Consider the following 22,741-nt stretch of genomic DNA (forward strand, 5'->3'; position numbering starts at 1 on the left):
GCTCCCCGTGCTCGCTCGGGGCCGCGAGGGGTCACCGTCACAGAGGTCACGGACAGTGACTTGACCGTGGTGAGCTACGCCGGCGGCGCGGGACCGCGCAGGACAACAGACCGCGGTGGCACCAGGGAACGCCCGGAACCAGCTGCGACAGGAGGAGGACGTCACGAGCGGACAGATACGAGAGAGAGGGACGAACGTCCGCCGCGATGCCGTTTTTGCCCGGACGCGTACCATTGGCATCGCCTCTGCCCCACCAGAGCCGCGTGGGAGGAGGCGCGCGAAGGCAACACGTCGCAGGCGGGAAACGCAGGACCGGGGGCGGAGGGACAACTGGGTGCCGCTCCCCGGCCCGCCAGCCACCGGCAGTCCCAGTAACTGACAGAACACGTCGACCACCACCGGCGCCTACCGCACTAACGTCCTGTATGCCGCCGGGAAGCAGGGGACAACGGGACTACTCCTCATCAGCTGTCCCCATGCCGAGACAACTGCGGGGACAGCTGACTGCCGGCGCCACCACCGCGGCCCTGAGGCCGGGTATACCAGGGCCGGACCAGCCGCCTCGTCGACACGCCGTCGACGGGGTGGACAACCAGAGCGTCAGCGCAGGCATCCCGCCGGCCATCTCCGTGCAGGGACAGCTGACTGCCGGCGCCACCACCGCGGCCCTGAGGCCGGTTATACCAGGGCCGGACCAGCCGCCTCGTCGACACGCCGTCGACGGGGTGGACAATCAGAGCATCAGCGCAGGCGTCCCGCCGGCCATCTCCGGGCAGGGACAGCTGACTGCCGGCGCCACCACCGCGGCCCTGAGGCCGGGTGTACCAGGGCCGGACCAGCCGCCTCGTCGACACGCCGTCGACGGGGTGGACAATCAGAGCATCAGCGCAGGCATCCCGCCGACCATCTCCGGGCAGGGACAGCTGACTGCCGGCGCCACCACCGCGGCCCTGAGGCCGGGTATACCAGGGCCGGACCAGCCGCCTCGTCGATACGCCGTCGACGGGGCGGACAACCAGAGCATCAGCGCAGGCATCCCGCCGGCCATCTCCGTGCAGGGACAGCTGACTGCCGGCGCCACCGCCGCGGCCCTGAGGCCGGTTATACCAGGGCCGGACCAGCCGCCTCGTCGACCTGTCGTCGACGAGGTGGACCACCGGAACGTCAACACGTCGGCGCCGGAGCGAGCCGCGGACCTCGCCGCGAGTTCCCCACGCCCGGACGGCCAGGTGGCCGGGGGCGGTGGGGGACAGACGACTGCACAGCTGGGGCAGGTCGGCCCCGAGGAGCCGGAGCTGCTGCGAATTCCTGTCCGCGCTAACGGGCGGGAGATGCTGGCCCTGGTGGACACCGCCGCCAGCCGAACCTACATCGCGGCCCACCTGGTGGGAGCGGAGGCAGTGACACCGCGGAGGGAGCTGGTGCAGCTGGCCACCAGGGATGCCGTCGTTGCAGCAGGGGGCATCACTCAGGTAACAATGAGCATCGTTGGTCACGTTAGCCACGTCGAGGCCTGGGTGGTCCCCGAGCTCCGCGAGGGGCTGATTCTGGGGGTCCCATGGCTGCACGAGGTCGACGCCACCGTGGAAGTACGAGCTGGCCGGATGCACTTCGGCACCCAGGGGCGCTGGACGGTGTACGGCGTGCACCAGGTTCCCCCCAGTCCCCCTCAGTCAGTCATTCGCCTAGAAGACCTTCAGCACGGTGTTCCAGAGGAGTACGTCGATGTCATCAACCATGTCCTCACCTCTCAGGCACAGGTATTTGCGGCCGCGGACCGGCTACGACGGACAAACGTGACGGAGCACCGGATACCGATGGTACCGCACCGCCCTCCCTTTGAGAAGGTATACGGATTTGGCATCCGGGAACGGGAGGCCATACAGACTCAAATTGACGAGATGTTACGTGACGGGGTAGTGGAACCCAGCACCTCCCCGTATAACTCACGGGTGGTGCTGGCCACCAAGAAAGACGGAAGTCTACGCTTTTGCGTAAACTTCAAGGCGATAAACAAACTGACCATTCCCGCCCCGCCCCCGCAGATCAATATCACAGACGCACTGGCAGGACTGGGGGACGCCACTATTTTCACGACACTAGACTTAAAATCAGGCTACTGGCAGGTGCCGGTATGTCTGGAGGACCGCCCTAAGACGGCATTTACGGCACCAGACGGTCGACGTTACCAGTTCTGCGCCATGCCGTTTGGTCTCATGGACGCCCCTGCCACGTTCCAGGCCCTGATGGTACGTGTTCTGGATGGGTACATTGGTGAGTTCGCCAGTGCCTATCTGGACGACGTTATCATCTGGTCCAGGACGTGGGAGGAACACGCGCACCATCTGGCATTGGTGCTAGAACGTATGGCCAGACACGGACTGACGTGCGCCCCAAAGAAATGCCACATTGGGGCCACGGAAATAGAGTTCCTAGGACACATAGTGACGGCGGAGGGGTGCCGCCCCCGACCTGAGCAGTTGGAGCTAATAGAGGGAAAGGGGGCACCGAAGACCAGGAAGCAGCTCCAGAAGCTGCTGGGGCTGCTCAACTGGCTGCGGTCCTTCGTCCCCGACTTCGCCACGGTGACGGCCCCGATGACGGACCTACTGTCGCCGAAGACTAAGTTCCGGTGGACCCCCGCCGCGGACGAGGCCTTGCGACAGGTGAAGCGCCGGTTCAGGAACTGTCACACGCTCTCACGCCTGGTGCCCAGCCGCCCCATCTTCATCCAGACGGATGCGAGTCAGGAGGGGATGGGGGCGGTGTTGTACCAGATGGATGACCGGGGCGAGAGGCGCGTGATCGAGTACGCCAGCGCCAAGTTTGGGCAGGCTGAGCGGAAGTATCACGTGAATGAGCAAGAGTGCCTTGCGGTGGTCTGGGCCCTACAGAGGTACCGTCACCACGTCGAGGGCCGCTCATTCACGCTGAGAACCGACAGCCAATGCCTCCGCTGGTTGGACTCCGCTCAGGGCCGGAAGTCTAAGTTCACTCGGTGGGCCATGCTGATCCAGGAATTCTCGTTCACGGTCGAGCACATTCCTGGACGTGAAAATCAGTTGGCCGACGAGTTGTCCCGGAATCCGGACCCTGAGAATGAGTTCCACGACGACCAGGGCTGGGAGGAAGTGCTCCTCCCTGAGCGTGAGCGCGGGGTAGAGGACTCGGTGCCGCGACCGTGCGCGTTGTACGCGCTGACAAGCCCCACTGCTCCTGCACCTGACGCGCGACCCGAGACTATGACTGACCTGCTGGCGTGGGTCCACGCGGCGCAACTCCGGGACCCCGACACCCGGACCCGACTGACAGAGTGTGGGGAGGGGGTGATACCGGGCTGCCGGAGCCTGAACGGGGCGCTCCAGACCAGGGGGGCTCACAGGTCGAGCGGGTGGCGGACCCACGTGCCGCCCGAGGCCAGGCGCTGGGTCCTGAGCTACCTGCATGACCACCCCCTGGCGGGACACCCGGGCGCGGAGCAGACGCTGCGTGAGGTCAGACGGACGTTCCGCTGGCCTGGCGACGCGGCAGAAGTAAGACGCTACGTGCGGGCCTGCCTGCGTTGCCAGGAGCGGAAGTCCAGGCGACCCGACGGCAAGGAGCAGCAGGTCCCACGACGGCCCCGGAATCCCTTCCACACTGTGGCGGTGGATATTATGGGGCCGTATCCTCGCACGTCCCGTGGTCGGCGATTCATTGTTGTGGTCACGGATGTCTTCACCCGCTGGGCGGAGGCGTTCGCAGTACCAAACGTGAAGGCCGGCACCGTGATTGCCCTGCTCGAGCGCGAGTTCTTCCCGCGATACGGGTACCCCGCGGTCCTGCTGACGGACAACGGGGTGCAGTTCACGGGGAGAAGCTGGCGAGTGTCCTGCGCGGGTTGGGGGGTGGAGCATCACACGACGCCCACCTACCATCCGCGCGCGAATCCGACCGAAAGGCGGAATCAGGACATTAAAACTCAGCTGCGCATCCGGTTGGACGAGGACCACACCAAGTGGGACCTGCACCTGCCGACGCTGCTGTTTTGCCTGCGCCGTCGGACGAACGCGGTCACGGGCCATTCCCCCGCTGAACTGGTGCAGGGCCGGAACCTCGCCCTGCCCGGGGAAGCGCGCGCAACCCCCGACTTGCACAACATGACCACGGACGATCTGCGCGAAGACGCCCGACGTCGCCAAGCTGACTACCTGACTAGACGTACGCCGCAGACGCACCAGCCCCCAGCACGACTAGAGCCTGGCCAGCAGGTGTTTGTTAAGTGTCATCACCTGTCGGCTGGCGAGCGGGGCTTTTGCGCCAGTCTGGCTCCTAAGTGGGCGGGGCCACAGGAGATCGTAGACAGACTGGGCACCACCTCGTACCTCGTGCGTCGCGCCGACGGACGGACAACTAAGGTGCACAGGGACGACATTCGACTGATAGGCGACCCGCACGACGAGTACGACCACGACGACAGCGGACCAGTGGACGGTGACGAGGCCGAGGATGACGTCACCGAAGGTGTACTGGCCGACCTCGGCGCCCCTGTGGTGGTACCGCCGGAGCCGGACCTGGGACGTCGACGGGGACACGCCCACCCCAGGTCACTGCGGGGGGTTGGCAGGGACGTTGACAGGGACGACGACACACGGGACGGGACCGATGACAACGTCGCAGTAGGAGTCCTGGTCGACCTCGATGACCCCGTGGTGACGCCACCGGAACCGGATCAGGGACGTCGACGGGGACACGCCTACCCCGGGTCACGGCGAGTGGCAGGCGAGAACGCTGACGGGGACGGTGACACACGGGACAGGACCGATGACAACGTCGCAGTAGGAGTCCTGGTCGACCTCGGTGACCCCGTGGTGACGCCACCGGAGCCGGATCAGGGACGTCGACGAGGACACGCCCACCCCAAGTCACTGCGGGGGGTTGGCAGGAACGTTGACGGGGACGGTGACACACGGGACAGGACCGATGACAACGTCGCAGTAGGAGTCCTGGTCGACCTCGGTGACCCCGTGGTGACGCCACCGGAGCCGGATCAGGGACGTCGACGAGGACACGCCCACCCCAAGTCACTGCGGGGGGCTGGCAGGAACGTTGACAGGGACGACGACACCTGGGGCACGACACATGGACGGGCCCCCACGACGACACCGACTCAGCCTCCTACGGGGGGACAGCAAAAGGGGAACGGTGGTTGGCAACTGGCAAGAGGGGGCGGGGAACGGACGCCCGTCAGAAGGGGCGGAAGGGGTCCGCGTGGCGCAAGCATGGCAGAGCTGGAGCGCTTTGTGGACCGGGTGCTCCCGCCTGATGACGTCAGCGCCTACGCCAACGACACTGATGGACCGCTCATCGAGGACGTAACACATGACAACACTGCTCAGGGCGACCTGGTCGACCTGAGTGAACCAGTGGTGACGTTGCCGGAGCCTACCCAGAGACGTGGACGGAGGTACGTCCACTCCTGGGAACGGCGGGTGACGGGGACGGACGTGAGCAAGGACGTGACAGACGGGGTAACGGTCCGGCTCCTCAGTGGGGAGGGCGATGTCGACAGGGCCCAGCAGGTGGTCCTGGACTTGCCTTCCGGGGAGCCGAGGATGACCGCTCACGCGGGGAGGGGACCGGCGTTGCGCCGGTCCACGCGTGAGAAGACGGCCCCCCACTACCTCCGGGACTACGAGTGGGGGAGTCAGCGCAAACCCCGCGACGTAAGACAAACGACCGACGGGGGGTTACGCTGCAGCGTGATGCAGCTCCTGCCCCAGTTTGCCCGACCCGGACGGAATGACGTGACGAGCTCCGACGACCAGACAAGTGGCCGGACGCGGACGCAGCTGCCGGTCTAGGTCGGCGTCGGGGGCCAGGACGGCCTCGGGAGAGGGGGGGCATATGACGACAGTCGTCGTACCCTCCCAGATACAGAGGCCGTACCTGGCCACCGACGCGGGCCTGAGGGGGCCTATTTTCCCCCCCAGTGAACCCCAGTGTGTGCGACGGCCAGGGACGCACCCGCGTGCGCCCTAGCATGCCAACGAGTGTTTTTTCTATGTGACTTTATCTTTTATTTCAGTGTGTATATATTTGTAAACGATTAAGGGATTTGAATGTGTGTAATTAACTTATTTTATTTATTATTCATTGTGCAAGTTCGCTGTGTAATTAATGTCTCGTGTATGTCTTTGTAAATAATTCAATAACTTTTTCTGAAGTGTTTCGCCGTAGTATGTAATTGCAGCCTGGCGCGCCGCGGGACGGAGCTCTCTCCCACGCCGGCCGATTTTCCCCTCCCTCCCCGCCACCCGCGGGCGCCGGCCCGCGGGCGAGCGGGGAGAGGCAGTCGCGTCCTGGTCTCGAGCGGAGACAGACGTGTTCGTTGCTCCGCGAGCCGCGCACGTTGCGCTCGGGATTGAACGTTCGCTCAGTCCGCAGTCGGTCACGGCAGCTGAGCTGCCACCGCGAATCAGCTTAGCATTGTTAACTTACGAGTCATCGGGAGACGTGTCTAGCGGGCAGTTTCTACAACGCGAACGTGGTGCTACGAGTCTCTGAACTTTTCGCCGTCCACGGAACATTACGTAACGGGCCGCGTATGTACAGCGTTCCGTCTTCGGGCCCTTTCTCACTGGGTCAGCCTAGCATTAATAAACTTTACGATTCGCGCCGAAACGTATTTGAGAACCGCCCCGTCATCAGGGAGTCCGTGTCGCCGTGGTAGGGCACTTGTTCCGCGACGGTTCCGCCAGGCTGCGGCAGGACTTTATAAGCGTTAATAAAAGACGGCTCGTGAAATTCGTTAATGCCGTGTTCTGCTTGCGACAACCTACCAACATTCCTCGCAATCACTTCACTCTCCCTCCAGGTCCCGCCTTTCCCGGTCCCGGCCACGTTGGCCTGGACCCACACCTCTCCGACGAGGGCAGTACGGGCATAACAGGACATTTATTTCAACGGGAAAACGGGGACCTGAAGCCGAGGGACGTCAATACATACATACATACATACATACATACATACATACATACATACATACATACATACATACATACATACACACACCTTAGCATTAGCATTTTTCAAATGCAAGTCTTTTGAGGCATTCCATTTTTCGAATTTTTGAATTCTTGAGCAATAAAATGGGAAATTTTCCTCGAAATGGGAATTTTTCTTTCGAATTAGGTAAATTTTTAAGAATTTTATGGAATTTTCAGTAATTTTGAGGACTTTTGGAAAATTTTTGAAGGTCACAGCGATCATTAATTCAACCCATTTACATCCATGTACCGGCACCAGGTGCAGTATGACCTTTTATATACTACATACTATGAATGTTTTCTGCCGAGTCATCTATAGTGGCTTCCATGCCACATGCTGCATGCCAATTCGTCAGAGACTCACACCGAGGTACGAAGCATTGTGCACCACAGGGAGCAGCAAACTTAGTCAAGTTTGATGTCCACAACCATAGATAAACTTTTCTAATACGTACCCATCCACTGTGGGCTGCTCGCCCCACATAGCATGTACTGCCGTCACCCGACCTATGTGAAAGGCCCGGGGGGTACCTGACGGGCGCTACGGGCGTCGCGGTGCTCTTGTTGTCCGGAGGGGCGCCAGGCTAGCGGACTGCTAGGCCGTTGATGTTGGGTCGTGGGTACTCTGCCCCCGCGTGCCCCGCCAGGTACACGGCTTGAATCTACCCTGAATGGTTCTCTCTTGACTGTGAAGGCCGCTCGGCCGTGTGGAGGACGGGAGACTCCGGATAATTAGTATACACGAGTTGGTGAGAATTACCTTTAATCTAGTCCCGCTAAAAAACACTCTCACCAACACTTGGCGACGTCTAGCCGTTACACGATTAACACAGAAAAAACAACGCTACTCGACATTAATGGTTACCGCGGCAGTCTCGCGGGATGCGGGTCGATGCTCGCTGGAGACGGCCAGCGCCGAACATTAACGGGTGCAGGGGGTGCTCTATGAGCGGGCTCCTAAATTCGGCGAAACACTTACGTGTGTGCAGCCGGCAGGCATTGCACGGCGTCCTTAAGTAAAAACACTTTCGCTGGAGTCGGCCAGTACCGTACGTTTTGTGCTACGATACGTATCGCGGTATCACACTTAAGACGGTCGGGATAGGCCCGGCTCCGCAAAATACGCGCCGAGTCGACGTGGGCAGCGGTGAGTTAACAAAAGGTTTTAAATTTAAAGATTTAGTACAGAATAAAAAGTAATAAAATGAAAGAAACTTGGATGCTGCCCACGGACACACGTCTGTTCCCGGCGCGGAGTGGTTCGAGACTGCCGGACATGGCCGCCTCGCAAGGAAGAGAAACTTTCTCTTCTTTGTGAGTCGGCGTCAAAAAACATATATTAATTTAATTTACTATATTACCAGTTAAAACATGTTCCAGGTGCCCAATTAAAATGTAGCACCTGGTAATTGGGTGCTTAAGGCTTAACAATAGTTTTAATGTATTTAATTATTTAAAATGTGACATCAAAAGGCGACTGTATTTATCAACATATTGTCTCACTGTGAGCTGTAATAGTTGGATTTCTTCTAATCTGACACGATCCTAGTCACGGACATTTTAATTAAGGCCAGTGGCCGCGGTGACTTTTAATAAGGTTTGTTGTCTATTGGGGTCACGCCCGGGACGCTCGCCTGACTCAATCCGGCTGGGCAAGGGGCGCGCTCCGAAAACGGGATACGGTACTGGCGGTGCGGAGCACGGGCTTAAAGGCCATGGTCGGTACGACGTCAGTACAGTGTACAGTCAACTTCATTAATTATGTTTGTGCCTCTAAGGCAGTTCATTTGTGAATCATATATTTTTCTTTTGCTGGTTGCCACATAAAAACTGACGTTACCCCCAGGATCTTTTACAGTTTGACCTTTTCTCAGGGTTATAGCCATGTGGAGAATGAATGCTATGACTTTATAATTTTGAGAGGGATTGAGAACATTACCTATGCAGTGTTTGAACTTAACAATTAGATATCCAGGCCTGTAATGTCACGTTTTTATGTAATGGAACATTATTTGAGATCATAGTGCCATTCCACTAAGCACTAAGTAGTTACCTGAAGCTGTTATTTGTGAGCTTAGACCCAACCCCCCACTTAATGCCGGTGTGAGGTTTTAACTATCGGCCAGTTCGCTGCTTTGTGTTAATGATTTTGCCATTGCTTTGTTTACCCAAGTAATGGAGGGAGAATTATTCGGTTTATGAGCACGTGATTCTAAAAAGAAATTGTATCAGAAATCCAACACCTTATTTTATTACTGTCTGGCATACTGGAGTCATACTTTGGATAACCCATTCCAGAAAATGGTGTTTCTGTCTTCAGGCCACGTGATAATGTCGTACCCATGTGTGAGGTAGTGCATTGCCCATCGACCTTAATTTTTGTTTATGCTCAATGGCATCCAGTATTCAACTTCTGAAAACCTGGCAAATATCATCCAACCCAACCTTCCAGCCAAAACAACTAAAGGTCTGTGTCAATGATGTCTTATGGTATGCACAGTAAATATCATTAGCACTAACTATTGTTGTGTCCTATATTTGCCCTCGGCCTCCTCTCTCTGCAACCAACATGGCCGCCTCGCAAAGAAAGCCGTATCCCAATAGCTTCTCTACACCAGCCGTGGGATATAGGCTACGAGTGGTGCCACAAACATACCATAGATGGCAGCAAGCATTTTTGAACGTTATAACAGTGCATATGGATTTATTAATGACTGTATTATATAAAATGTGTGTCAGTGCTATGTATGTTATAAGTAAATAGTGTCCTGATGTGTGAATTATTGGGAGGGCACAGGATGACCCGTGTGGGGCAAAATATGTCACTCGTATCAGTGACCAATGTCTGAAGGAGCTGTATTTAAGCTAGGTCGAAATGTACCCAGCCAGAGATTGGAATCTAGGTTATTGCTTTCTGCTCACCTCTCCTCTTCCTTCCTCTGGAGTGGCCCTTGGGTGCTCGCTCTAGGAGCCCCACTTCCCCTTCCCTTTGGAGCAGCCTTCGGGTGCTCGCACCAACTAACGCCCCTTCCTCTAACCCTGGCCCAGCAAAAGGGCAGGTTAGTGCCAATATCTGTGAGTCAAGGAGCAGCTGCCAGCTTTCCAGTAGGCCTTTCGCCCCACCTCACGCCACTCCATCACCCGACGCTGTTGCCGGGACATGTCACTATGTCGGTAGTTTTGAACTGCCAGTTATTAGAGGAGACATTAGTTTTAGTCTTCATATTTAATGCTGCCAAAAAACACTGTTACAAAAGAACACAATATTCAAAGACATGTTCAGTTAGTAATTGACTTCCACACAGTTTATCATGTAATATGTGTAGGTCCTACAATTAAATATATATATAATAAATTATACTGCAAGATACTCTGAAAATAGTTAAGTTAAGCATATAATCTGCTGTTAACCTAACTTTTCCTTCAGGTGTTTAGTGTCACTTTCAGTTTAGGTTCGACGTAGTGTTGCTAGGTGGACTCGCCGGCGCAGTCTCCCTACTGCCAGCTACAAGACTGGGTCGCGGCAACCGTGACCTGGCTCTGCCAATCTGCGAGCGCCTATCATTGGCACTACCAGGAGGCGATGACTCTTTGCCAGCACGGTGGAGTGGGGAGGACTGGTTTGTGGTACTCTCCGGCCGTATGAGCTTCTCGTTGATATGGCGTGGAAGCAAAGACCTTTTACTGCCACGGTTTTGCGTCGAAGGATTCGTACTCTCGTGGCTCAGTTGTGAGGATTTTTTGGAAGTTCTTAATTCCGGAGAATTGTTATTGGTATGACCTGTTTCCGAAGGCTTGTTGATAGTATGGTCCGATTCTGAGGAATTGTTATTGGCTCTGTCTGATTGTGGAAGCTTGTTCATAGCTTGTTCAGACTCGATGAGCTGCTCGGTTTCAGCAGTCGGTTGCGAAGTTAAGCTACTGGTATAATCAGAATGTGTAGGTTGCTCAATTCCATGATCTGGTTGTAGATGATCATCATTGGCTTGTTCAGACTCCATGAGCTGCTCAGTCTCAGTCCTCACTTGAGATGACTCCAGAGATTTGTCACTGGGATCGTTTTCCTCGATGTGTATGTTTTGCACATTCTTGTCACTTTCTATGTTGTCCTGCGAAGAGATCTTCTTGTGAGGACTATCCTGCATGGACTGGTTTTCAGAGTGCAGGAGGTCTTGAACTGGTAGTGTTGATGGTTCAACGTTAGAGCTGTGCTGCAAACATGAATCACTAGTGTGGTTAGGCTGCAGTGACACTAACTTTCAAGGTTGTAGGTAAGGACTAGTGACAAACAAGGATTCATTTTAAAACTAGGGTGAATGTTTCACAATAATAATAATTTTCCCAGAAATGTATTACAAAACCTTACAAATTATAAGTTGCTGGTACCTGCTTATTTCATGTCGATGTGCTCATAATTTTTAAGACATTTCTGCAAATAGGCATGAACAATCTCAGATTTTACCTTCCTATTACACGTGTTTGACATGTCAAAACCCCCACTGTGTTAAAGGAACAATTTCCTGCTGTTTGTAAGGTGACATTGTCGTCATACCGACCGGAGGCCATTAAGCCCGGCCTCGACTCGCCAGTATTGGCTCCCGCTGGTGGAACGCACCCATCGCAAACTCAACTCGGGTCAAACGCGGAGTAGATATGCAAGTACTCCCAGTGTATAAATTTGGTCACGGAACTGCAATTAATGCAAACAACCGATAATAATTCACGGAGTAAGCTCATCAAGCCATCCCCTTAAATAAACACGTGATAAGAAATGTGCGCCGTAGAGCACGAGTGTTAGCCCCCTCCGGGCACAGTGTTTAATGAACGCCCTTAAATCTCATTGCGGCCTAGAGCCTTAATTTAAGTAAGAAACAAGATGCTGAAGCAATATCCAGAACAAATCCACAAACATAAACATAACCAGTGGTTTTTACCAACTAGTCAGTTGACTCATCTTTTTAAATAATATTTGTTCAATTTCTTAAACTAAACCTTTAATCAATATTTCATAATACATCTAATGTCAGCATTTATATTCAAACAAGGGTCATGTACAATTAACAAGTAAGTTTTCAATTAAAAACCAAATAACGGTAATTTCTTTTCTTCACTCGTGGTTTGGCGCGCGTCGGAACTGCCCCCCCCCCCCCCCCCCCCTTCGCGCGGCAGCTCCCTCCGGCAGTCCAGATCAGCTCGCGGCCCGGGGTGGATGTGTTCGTGTGTTCGTTTCGTGGGGAACCTTCAATTTAGTAACTCACCGATTCTTCACTCTTGTAAATATAGTCTTGAACCAAATCAAATCCTTTGTAACGTCAATTCCCCACGCGACCCCGGGTCAGTTTTTACGGTGCAGGGCTTAACCCGGCCGTCGTAATTCCTGCCTTAAGGCCACTAGCCACAGGGCCGCCTTAAGATCAGTCATTTTACGGACCTGGCCGACTCCAAGACAGCCAACGAACTCCCCCCTCTAACGGACTGCCTTAGGGAGAGACAATCATAATTAATCAAGAGTAGTGTCGTGTAATACCGTGTAACAAATATGTCCAAATTATCAACCAAGAGTAGTGTCGTGCAATAACGTGTACCCAAATATGTCCGTTAATAAATGTGTACCACACGTTTTCAGTTCCAGTGCGTGTATTACATCTGTAGTTAGGCACCAGCCACCTTATGCTTAACAGGGAGTGTCACCATTGTCTACTAGCAGTTAATACCACCCTTAAGATACAGCCACCGAGTCTAGGGAAGCACGCTTGGGCCGATAGACCCATCCAATTGGTTAGACGTACTAGCTAACCTGGCGCCCTCCCGGAAAAACACACCATAAAACACCACCAGCCCCTTAGACTCGCTGCGGGACTCGAACCCGAGAACTCGGCCGACGGCAACATTAGCTAGCACGAGATGTGCATGGAAGTTGTTGAACAGAACCTTACCTGCTCCTCCGCATTGTGAGACTCGTATTGGGCGATGGACATCTCCACATCCTTCAGTTGTTGTTTTAGCATGGCCTTTGTGCGGTTGGCCTGTTCCAGTCGTAACTGCTCTTCTCGTAGCTCTCTCTCCCTCTCTGCCACTCCCGTCTGCATCTCTTCCAAGCGTGTCCGCTCCTCATCACTACTGCTAACTCCCGGGACCTGTCCTCACACCACACTGCTGACTAGGCTCACTTGTGCATATCGGGCCTTCAGGCCAATACACTTCTGGTATTTGAAGGTAGTGTCTAGTAAGTTCCAAGTGACAATGTTTGGTGAGTAATATTGGTCTGTATATTTTCAATTCCTCTCTTCAAATACTAAATGTTAACTGGCACCTAGCATTATACTGAGACTTGATTCAGATTTAGATAGCAAGGATTCCATACTAGGTGTTTTTGTTTACTGTGTGTATTTTCATAAATTCATACCTGTGCGACTTGTAGAAAATTATGTAGCAACCAATATGGTTTTTGGCCAAAAAATAAATCTAAGTATTCAACTATATTTTCACTGTAAAAGTGTATTTTTGTTATAGAGAAAGAGCTCCACAACTAAAGATTAAATGTATTTCTAGAAATAACATAATAACACTCAACTGTAGACAAATCATAAAAATGCATACCAGTAAGTCAATGGATATGGACATGGGCCAGATGCATGGGCATCCTACAAGTTAACAGTGTTGGCCAGGGGAAAGAAAGTGGATTCAACAATGTAAGATATGATACAATGTTTTAACATCTATCACACTATAAACAGTATCTGACACAAAACTTTAAATCTTAGTTCTGTGTGAGTCTTGTGTGTCCAGGCTAAGCATGGGGTGACATATAATATTAAAATGGAATTACAAATACAAAATATTACTGAACATTAGTTCAAAATATAGCAATACCAGTGAGTAGAGGGATACAAGATGAATTTGGTAAACTTGGCAGAGTTAGTGACAAAACTGTGAAGTAGTGACAGATGCCTCTATTAATCATTGAATATATGTAAAAATGCACTGGGTTGTAGTTACCTGCTCTTCTGGGGAATGGTTTTGGTCCAGTTCATCATCTGTTGCTGCTAGCTTTATGTTATTATTTTCTAGCAAGTTTTCTGCCAGCTGCAAGGTTTCCCTGTAATACACCAAGAACTTTCAGTAACTGTTGTTTGCAAGAGTACAATGTATCTGCGCCTTGCATCTTGTTCACTTACCACGTTAGAAAGAAACAATTAACTTCAGTTGAACAAGCCAGCCTAGGCAAGAAAAAATCCAACAAACAAAATAACATAGGAAACAATAAAATAAACAAAGTGCTTTATTTTTTTATTTAGTATTTTAAAACACATTATTTATGGTGTGTTAAACGAGATTAAAATCAACATCATTGAAAAGTATTAAATATAATTGAAAAACTAACACATTTTTGTCAAATTATTTATTGCTGCCAAGGACCTACCAAATTTCTTGGTTCCAGAGTTTTTATTACTATGGCAGATAGGCAATCTCTAAAATAAAAACTTAAAGAATGCATTCGTGACTTCAAAAATAACTAAATTCAGTTGCAACAAAGAAATATACATAAACGAGATTAATTCCACTATTTTAGTTCTAGCAGGAGCAATCACTATATTATTTAGAGATCGTAAGAAATGACTACATCGACATGTTTGTGTGTGGCTGAACTCAGCATAAAATCAAACAAAACTTACATCGAGTCATGTATTGTTCCGTACCATATTGTGTTTGGGCTGCGTTGGGACATGTTTCCTACACATTACCAGGAATACCTACGTCCTGCACATTACCGGGACTAACTATGTCATGATCCTCCCCCAATACAACAGCACTAGTTATAAAAATTGACAGTTGTGAGGAAGAAAAAGGATGACCGGTTACAGCTCTGAAGTGAATCTCTAGAGTCGGTGTTAACGTGCTTGTAAGTACAACATCGAGGACATCATGCAACTGAACAATATGCCATAACGAGGTGTAATGCCACCCAAAGTTAGTAGCCTGACAGACAGTGGCCTAGTCAACCCCCAAGCATCCTCTAGGACCAGCCCTGATCGTCTGACTGGACATGGGTCACAGGGACGAAGCGACAGACGGCATGCAGATCACTCGGTGGAGGCAGCAGCAGCTATGTTACCGTAGACTGTTGAGAACTCGTACTAGCCAATGTGGCCTGAGATGAATTATGCATGTGATGCTAGCAAAACTGAACTCATTTTTACCTACTTCAATTCGGTGATATTATTGATTATATTGTAGTGAATGATAGTGAAGTTTGCTCCTGTTGAGCTCGGCGATGCACACGTGGAACGACAGCTTACAGTGGTGCTACCGGATAAAGGCATTGTCGCTCTCCACAAGGCCCACGTGCTGCTGAGTATGGACCGTCACTCCTAGATATTGCTCATGATCTGCATTTGTATTCAGTATGCATGAATATGTAGATATGATGCACAGCTAAAGAGCTAATCTAAGCAGTATTGTGAATATTAATACAATGTTTACTTCACAGATTTCATAGCATGAAAATACTATTCCGATATATTATTATCCTAACGAATGAAATATGTTTAGCCATACAAAAAACAATTTACCACTGCAATGACTCACTTAGGGATGTAAATGGTACTTGGTCCAAAGGCATGATGTCTGGAAACTTCTGCAGACTCACTATGTACTACTTTTTGAGAATACCAACCATGAAATGCACTTTATTTACTATAATTTTTATTAACTTGACTTACGTTTGATTGCTGACAATAGTATCTTTGCCTTCGGATAGATCTTTATTGCAGTGACTCACTTCTCTTCTGAGTTGAGACGGCAGAGGAGCACCGGTCTCGGAGTCGTCACCTGGCTGCATAACATCGGGACATCCAACCATGCACATCAGCCCTCATTCTCGACAGAGCAGCGATCCAAGTGAAACTATGCTGGGTTACACATTGTCTAGACAACTGTTAACAAATTGTGTAAGCATGTTAATGTACTTAATTGGATTAGCAATTTATGTTTCATACTCCATTATCATTTTTCGAGGATATACTTGCCTTGTGTTGTGATCCCGATATTAACAGTCAGCAGGCTACAAATACATTGATAACTATATTGAGCTTCAAATTTATTATATTGATTGAATAATATTAAACACATTCAAAACCGAACAAGATAAATATAAGGGAATTATTATAAGGTAGCCTGCAGTGCAAGACAGTGTGTGGCCGCGTCAGCAGAAAGAAGCAGCTAGAGGCGTGTTGTGCCAGTCGGTAGCGATTGGCCATTGGGCAGTAACCGCTGACTTGCAGCGTGGCGTGACATCGTGGTCGAGTGAGAGAGGAGACTCATTAACTGACTTCCTCACCCTGAAGACTAACAGTTGGAAGTTTGCCGAGAGAGGTATGTTTTAAAGAAGCTAGAGTAATGATAGCTGTACCGAGAATCATGTAAGATCGACTTGTATAGTGGGATGATAGTTATCAACGAGTAAATCGGGTTGCACACCCCAATAGTCTCCGAAGGTACTGCTCTCGGGTCGTTCACGCTGTAGGTCTCTGGTTCGAAGCTAGAGAGAGTGGGATCATCCAGTGACTGAAGCTGTACGGTGCATATCCATTAATAGTAAATACATAGTGTGTGTATGGAATAGAACAAGCATGAACTAGTTTTTGAGTATAGCTCATGAATCCCCACACTAAATAAGGCACGTTCTTAACCGTCAAGTACGAAGGTCCAGAGATCCGATTTCCGCCCACTAGTGTCCTGACCTTCCCCAACCTCACCCCCATCCTTCCATATCCACTTCCTTCCAGAGTTTACTCTGCTGGTGTGCGAAGAAAGAGTAAAGACCCCATCCCGATAAGACCCGTTACAATATGGCACCATTATATTTGGTGTAAATACAGTAACCAATATAGTGTATATTCGCGTAAAAATTATCTATTTTATTATCAAGAGACACAAAACATGCATTGTAAGTGACACACTCACTTGCTCTGTTGCAGCTTCCGGTTCTGCTGTCTCGGGTTCCGTAGTGGGGTTCCTAGAGTCTTGTGTCTCCGGGAGACTGCACCCTGCCACCCTGTGGAAACACACACTCTCCTGTGTGCCGGCCGTGCAGGGTCGCTTAAAACAATAGTGCATGCATGATGTCTATGGGTTAATGAGAACATAATGATGAAGAATAAAGAAAATTAAATCTTAAAGCAATTTTTATGTTAAATAATAAAAGATAAATGTGTTCCAATTATTAAAAAGTGAAATTTTATTCAGCACAACAATCCTCAACAGCCATCAAAGTGTACTTCACAAGAGCTAGACTGTAGATTATTTACAGTTGCAGGTGATAGCATCCCGAACGAGGGGCGTACCCTACACGAGTCACTGCCGTGACGAGGCCTGGGACATCACGAGGTCCCTGAACCACGCCTGGTCGGGGCCCGAGCGAGTCACAATACTGCTCGTGTTTCCAAGGTAACTGGCGCTCCACTCCGGGAATCCTGTCATTGGCCGGACACTAATACTGAATGTTTTCCAACGTATGTTTTTCTTACCACTTCCATGTTGGATCTTGATGGTGCGCGTAGCAATGTGTTGTTAGACATTATACTAAGACACATTAGTAAGTAGATTATGAAAAGTCATCTCAACCTATTTGACATATTATTTTTATGTTTATTTAAATAATATCCTAATGAACAGCTAGAACAATAAATTAAATAGGAAAAAAACAGAGTATTATTTGCATAAATTATTTAAAAAGAAGATATGATATTTTAATTTAACAAAAAATAATAAAAAAAGTCAATTGTTGAGGTGTTTTACTAATATAGTTCTCTTCAGCTACATTAAACAGGCCACCCACCCACACAACACATGATTACCTGGTGTTTAAGATCTGAACTTTGAGGTTTGAAGGCATCACATCTCTCAGAGATATTGCACTCATGTGGCCTTCGTATTCCCATATCACCCACACTTTAAGATGTTATATGTGTATTTTGTCGTGGATTTGAACCATTGGCACTTAAATGATCAAACTTACTTTTTATCCTCGGAAAGAGTCTCTTTATCTTCAGTTAGAGACTTTTTGAGTTTCCTCACTTTTTCTTTGAGTTCAGAAGCTGTAGATTCCCAGTCACCACCATCGCTAGGCTGTAGAACATAATGAAACCCAACTACATCTATCACAATTACAATCACACACCGTTTAGTTTGAGTTTTAGCGAAGCAGGGATGGTTTTGCAGAGCCCTTCAAATGAAATTATTTAAAAAGTTGTATCAGAAGGAAATTAAACAAAACATAGCTAAGTTAATCAAAAGTAAAAATGAAAATTACAGCTCTATAGAAAATTTTCAACTTTACAAGTCATACCGATGAAATATGGTACTGACAGGCAGCAGATGTGGGATCAGTACAGAAAGGCAGCTACAAGGAAATGGAATTATGTCTGAATGCCATTAGGATGTCTTGACAATTGCAACGAGCATTAGAACATGAAGCGAGATATACTCTAGCAAGGAATTAATATAAAATGTTCAGTAACCTTTATAAAAATAAAATATTAATAAGACAGAAAGAACAGTTTCTCTGAATCAACGGCTCTATATTACGTGATCACACATTTTTGATTATGTACAGTATGTTAAACATAGAGAAATGTATGTCAATTGTACACGAGATAAACAGTATACCTACTTCTAATAATATATGAGTACAGGCACAGTAGTTTCATAATTTTAATTCCATCTTGATTGTGTGTATGTATAATACAGACCGAGCAAGAATTTAATACAGTCAGTAGTGGCAATGTATCGTAAATTTTCCAAAACATTGCACTGTTTTGCACTTTACATCAATGTGTTTTTTTTAAAGATAGGGCTGATTATTTTCGTCCCAGCAAAAATATTTCAAGGTCAAAGCTTAAAATCATCAAGGAAGCCACAGAATTATGTCAGAGTTCAGCACCTACAGTACACAGTGGTTTTCGGAACACACATGGGAAGTCCATCGCTGTACCTGGATCAACCATCACACCCACTGTCGCCTCAGAGAACAGCGCCTTGGATAAGCCTCAGGTGAGATAAAGAGATCGAAAGGCTCATCCAATTATCCTCACCTTCTCTTTGCACTTGGAAATACGTGAGTCCGTCCTGTTCTGTGGCTGGGGCCTTCCATCGAGATCTGGTTGTTCTGGGCCACATGTAGCGTCTTCTGGATCATGGCTCGTTGCTTCGGGCACTTCATCTGTTTCTGGCTGTTCCTCTGAGCCCGAGTCGTCGTACAGAAACCTGTGTATCAGTCTGGACACTCTGGCTTTCACCACAAACACTCACTGCATACCTATTACCTATCTGTAACTATACTACAAGTCCAAATGTGCGCTGAATTTATGTGTTTAATATGTCAGAACATTCGGCTATTTGCAAATTCCCATTTTAATGCTTCCTGATAATGATAGATGGGTGTCTATGATGTAACTGACAATCTGTCAGTGCTAGTGAAAACGTACCAAACATGGGTATTGTCTTGATTGAAATTTTTAGTTAATTTCAAGAGTTAATTTTTCGAATATTTTTATCTCGTTAGTTTTGAAAGTAGCTAATTTATTTAAAATAAATAGTTATTTGGCTGAAAAAAATTAATGATTTAATTTAAGATGTTTTTTATGAATTGGGATACTATTTTAAAAGCATAAAGTAACGTTTAGCTGCTTATACTCACCAGAATTTAAGTTCTTCTGGACTCATGACGAACTTAACAACAGGCAAGAGCTGGGGTTATAAATGTCACATAATGTAGAGATGACTTCAATAAAAAGAGAAGTGACAGATATTGCAGAAAATATTTCCAGTTTTATTCTGGTGAAAGTACTGTTATTAGTTATTAGCTGGCACAGTACATGACACTGTCTAGTATTAATACCATAATCACATCTCCATTAATATAAACATTACACATTTCCATTGCCAGCCTCAGTTGTCATAGAACAGACATAACCTCACCCGACCAGCTGTTCGTGTTTCCTAGCCCTCTCTTCAGGCAGCAATCAGACCTGCCAGCAACAGAACAGACATAACCTCACCCAACCAGCTACTCATGTTTCCTAGCCCCCTCTTCAGGCAGCAATCAGACCTGCCAGCAACAGAGCAGACATAACCTCACCCAACCAGCTACTCATGTTTCCTAGCCCTCTCCTCAGGCAGCAATCAGACCTGCCAGCAGCAGAGCAGACATAACTTCACCAGACCAGCTGCTCATGTTTCCTAGCCCTCTCTTCAGCCAGCAATCAGATGTGCCAGCAACAGAGCAGACATAACCTCACCCAACCAGCTTCTCATATTTCCTAGCCCTCTCTTCAGGCAGCAACCAGACGTGCCAGCAGCAGAGCAGACATAACCTCACCCGACCAGCTACTCATGTTTCCTAGCCCTCTCTTCAGGCAGCAATCAGACCTGCCAGCAACAGAGCAGACATAACCTCACCCAACCATCTTCTCATGTTTCCTAGCCCTATCTTCAGGCAACAATCAGACCTGCCAGCAACAGAGCAGACATAACCTCACCCAACCATCTCATGTTTCCTAGCCCTCTCTTCAGGCAGCAATCAGACCTGCCAGCAGCAGAGCAGACATAACTTCACCAGACCAGCTGCTCGTGTTTCCTAGCCCTCTCTTCAGGCAGCAATCAGACCTGCCAGCAGCAGAGCAGACATAACTTCACCAGACCAGCTGCTCGTGTTACCTAGCCCTCTCTTCAGGCAGCAACCAGACGTGCCAGCAGCAGAGCAGACATAACCTCACCCGACTAGCTACTCATGTTTCCTAGCCCTCTCTTCAGGCAGCAATCAGACCTGCCAGCAACAGAGCAGACATAACCTCACCCAACCAGCTACTCATGTTTACTAGCCCTATCTTCAGGCAACAATCAGACCTGCCAGCAACAGAGCAGACATAACCTCACCCAACCATCTTTTCATGTTTCCTAGCCCTCTTTTCAGGCAGCAATCAGACCTGCCAGCAGCAGAGCAGACATAACTTCACCAGACCAGCTGCTCGTGTTTCCTAGCCCTTTCTTCAGGCAGCAATAAGACGTGCCAGCAGCAGAGCAGACATAACCTCACCCGACCAGCTGCTCGTGTTTCCTAGCCCTCTCTTCAGGCAGCAACCAGACGTGCCAGCAGCAGAGCAGACATAACCTCACCCGACCAGCTGCTCGTGTTTCCTAGCCCTCTCTTCAGGCAGCAACGAGACGTGCCAGCAGCAGAGCAGACATAACCTCACCCGACCAGCTGCTCGTGTTTCCTAGCCCTCTCTTCAGGCAGCAACCAGACGTGCCAGCAGCAGAGCTGACATAACCTCACCCGACCAGCTGCTCGTGTTTCCTAGCCCTCTCTTCAGGCAGCAATCAGACCTGCCAGCAGCAGAGCAGACATAACCTCACCCGACCAGCTGCTCGTGTTTCCTAGCCCTCTCTTCAGGCAGCAAACCAGACCTGCCAGCAGCAGAGCAGACATAACCTCACCCGACCAGCTGCTCGTGTTTCCTAGCCCTCTCCTCAGGCAGCAATCAGACGTGCCAGCAGCAGAGCAGACATAACCTCACCCGACCAGCTGCTCGTGTTTCCTAGCCCTCTCCTCAGGCAGCAATCAGACGTGCCGGCAGCAGATCAGACATAACCTCACCCGGCCAGCTGCTCGTGTTTCCTAGCCCTCTCTTCAGGCAGCAATCAGACGTGCCGGCAGCAGATCAGACATAACCTCACCCGGCCAGCTGCTGCGCTATAGCTCGCTCCTCCAGCTCATCCACAGCGTCCACCAGCGAGGCATTCTGCGCCAGCAGGTCAGCTACCCATGTGTGCAGCAATTGCAGCTTCAACTGCGACAACACCACACCCCCTCCATCACTAGGAGGGTACCAGGTAGCTAGAGAAGCTCAGCAAACAGAGTGCTGGCCTCAGCAGACACTCTGAAGTGGGGCGGAGCGCCAGGGCGAGTCTAACCTGCTCCTCGTCCTCTGCCTCGTGCAGTGCCTGGAGGGCGTCCCAGTAGGAGTCCCTCAGAGACCCGAACAACCGGCTCAGGTCCTCCTCTTCAGCACTGGTCTCTTGCGCCGTCGACATGCCGCAAGGGAGCCTTCAGCTTTCTATGTCGGGATGTAAACAACCATAGAACAAAGAGGAAAATACAGCCAATCCCTTCCTGTGATGTCTTGAGTTGTGTTTGACACCACGATAAATCATTGTTGAAAGCGCTAGCTTCTTCTATAACCATACTCTCCTATAGACCTATAATTAGAAACCACTGCGAAAATAAATTCAGCCCAAACGAAGTACATGTATGTAAGTTCACATGGTGGTAAGAAGTTATGAGCAGTTGTGTGCAAACTTGTGAATAATTGATGTCGCGATGAGAACCACCCCTCAGCCCTCCTTTCACATCTGGATAGGAAAATATTTTTGGTTTTAATGAATCAATGGCTAATATTTTGCTGATATGTTTATAAATTTTTGTTTAACAATGATATCTTCCTGATAAGTGTTTTTTTTTATTTTTTATTAATTAATTTTTTTTTAAGAATCTCCCTAACGAGTTTATTTAAGCTGTTGAACAAAAAATTGCGTTAGCATTTATACAGCTACATTTTTTCGTTAACCAATTCAGGGTGTGGCTACGTTTGCATGATTACATGGTGTGTATGTGAAACCATGTTTCTTTTTCAGATAATTGTTGCGCCATT

The 22,741-nt window shown here is 49.7% G+C and overlaps 1 protein-coding gene across 4 annotated transcripts; it reads right to left on the reverse strand.

Annotated features, from left to right (window-relative positions):
• Window positions 1-10,235: 10,235 nt before the first annotated feature.
• Window positions 10,236-22,169, reverse strand: LOC134530917 (neurofilament medium polypeptide-like). Of its 4 annotated transcripts, none has more exons than XM_063366239.1 (9): window positions 22,005-22,169; window positions 21,768-21,880; window positions 19,124-19,295; window positions 18,049-18,158; window positions 16,995-17,085; window positions 15,752-15,864; window positions 14,028-14,127; window positions 12,965-13,165; window positions 10,236-11,239 (listed from the first exon to the last, which is right to left on the reverse strand). In XM_063366239.1, the coding sequence occupies exons 1-9, from the start codon at window positions 22,122-22,124 to the stop codon at window positions 10,472-10,474; spliced, it is 1,788 nt and encodes a 595-aa protein (XP_063222309.1). In that variant the 5' UTR covers window positions 22,125-22,169; the 3' UTR covers window positions 10,236-10,471. The 4 variants fall into 4 exon arrangements, with proteins under 4 accessions (XP_063222309.1, XP_063222302.1, XP_063222326.1 ...); XM_063366232.1 differs by having other exon boundaries at window positions 19,124-19,307; XM_063366256.1 differs by having other exon boundaries at window positions 10,240-11,234.
• Window positions 22,170-22,741: the final 572 nt, after the last annotated feature.

The sequence above is a fragment of the Bacillus rossius genome, chromosome 1, assembly GCF_032445375.1.
Source record: "Bacillus rossius redtenbacheri isolate Brsri chromosome 1, Brsri_v3, whole genome shotgun sequence".
NCBI classification, from domain to species: Eukaryota; Metazoa; Arthropoda; class Insecta; order Phasmatodea; family Bacillidae; genus Bacillus; species Bacillus rossius.

Coding starts and splice junctions, on each gene's coding strand:
- LOC134530917 (XM_063366232.1), bottom strand. CDS start 22,124: ATGTCGACGGCGCAAGAGACCAGTGCTGAAGAGGAGGACCTGAGCCGG. Junction 21,881..22,004: donor AGGCAGAGGACGAGGAGCAG/GTTAGACTCGCC, acceptor GTGTTGTCGCAG/TTGAAGCTGCAATTGCTGCA. Junction 11,240..12,964: donor CTCACAATGCGGAGGAGCAG/GTAAGGTTCTGT, acceptor TCATGTTTGCAG/CACAGCTCTAACGTTGAACC.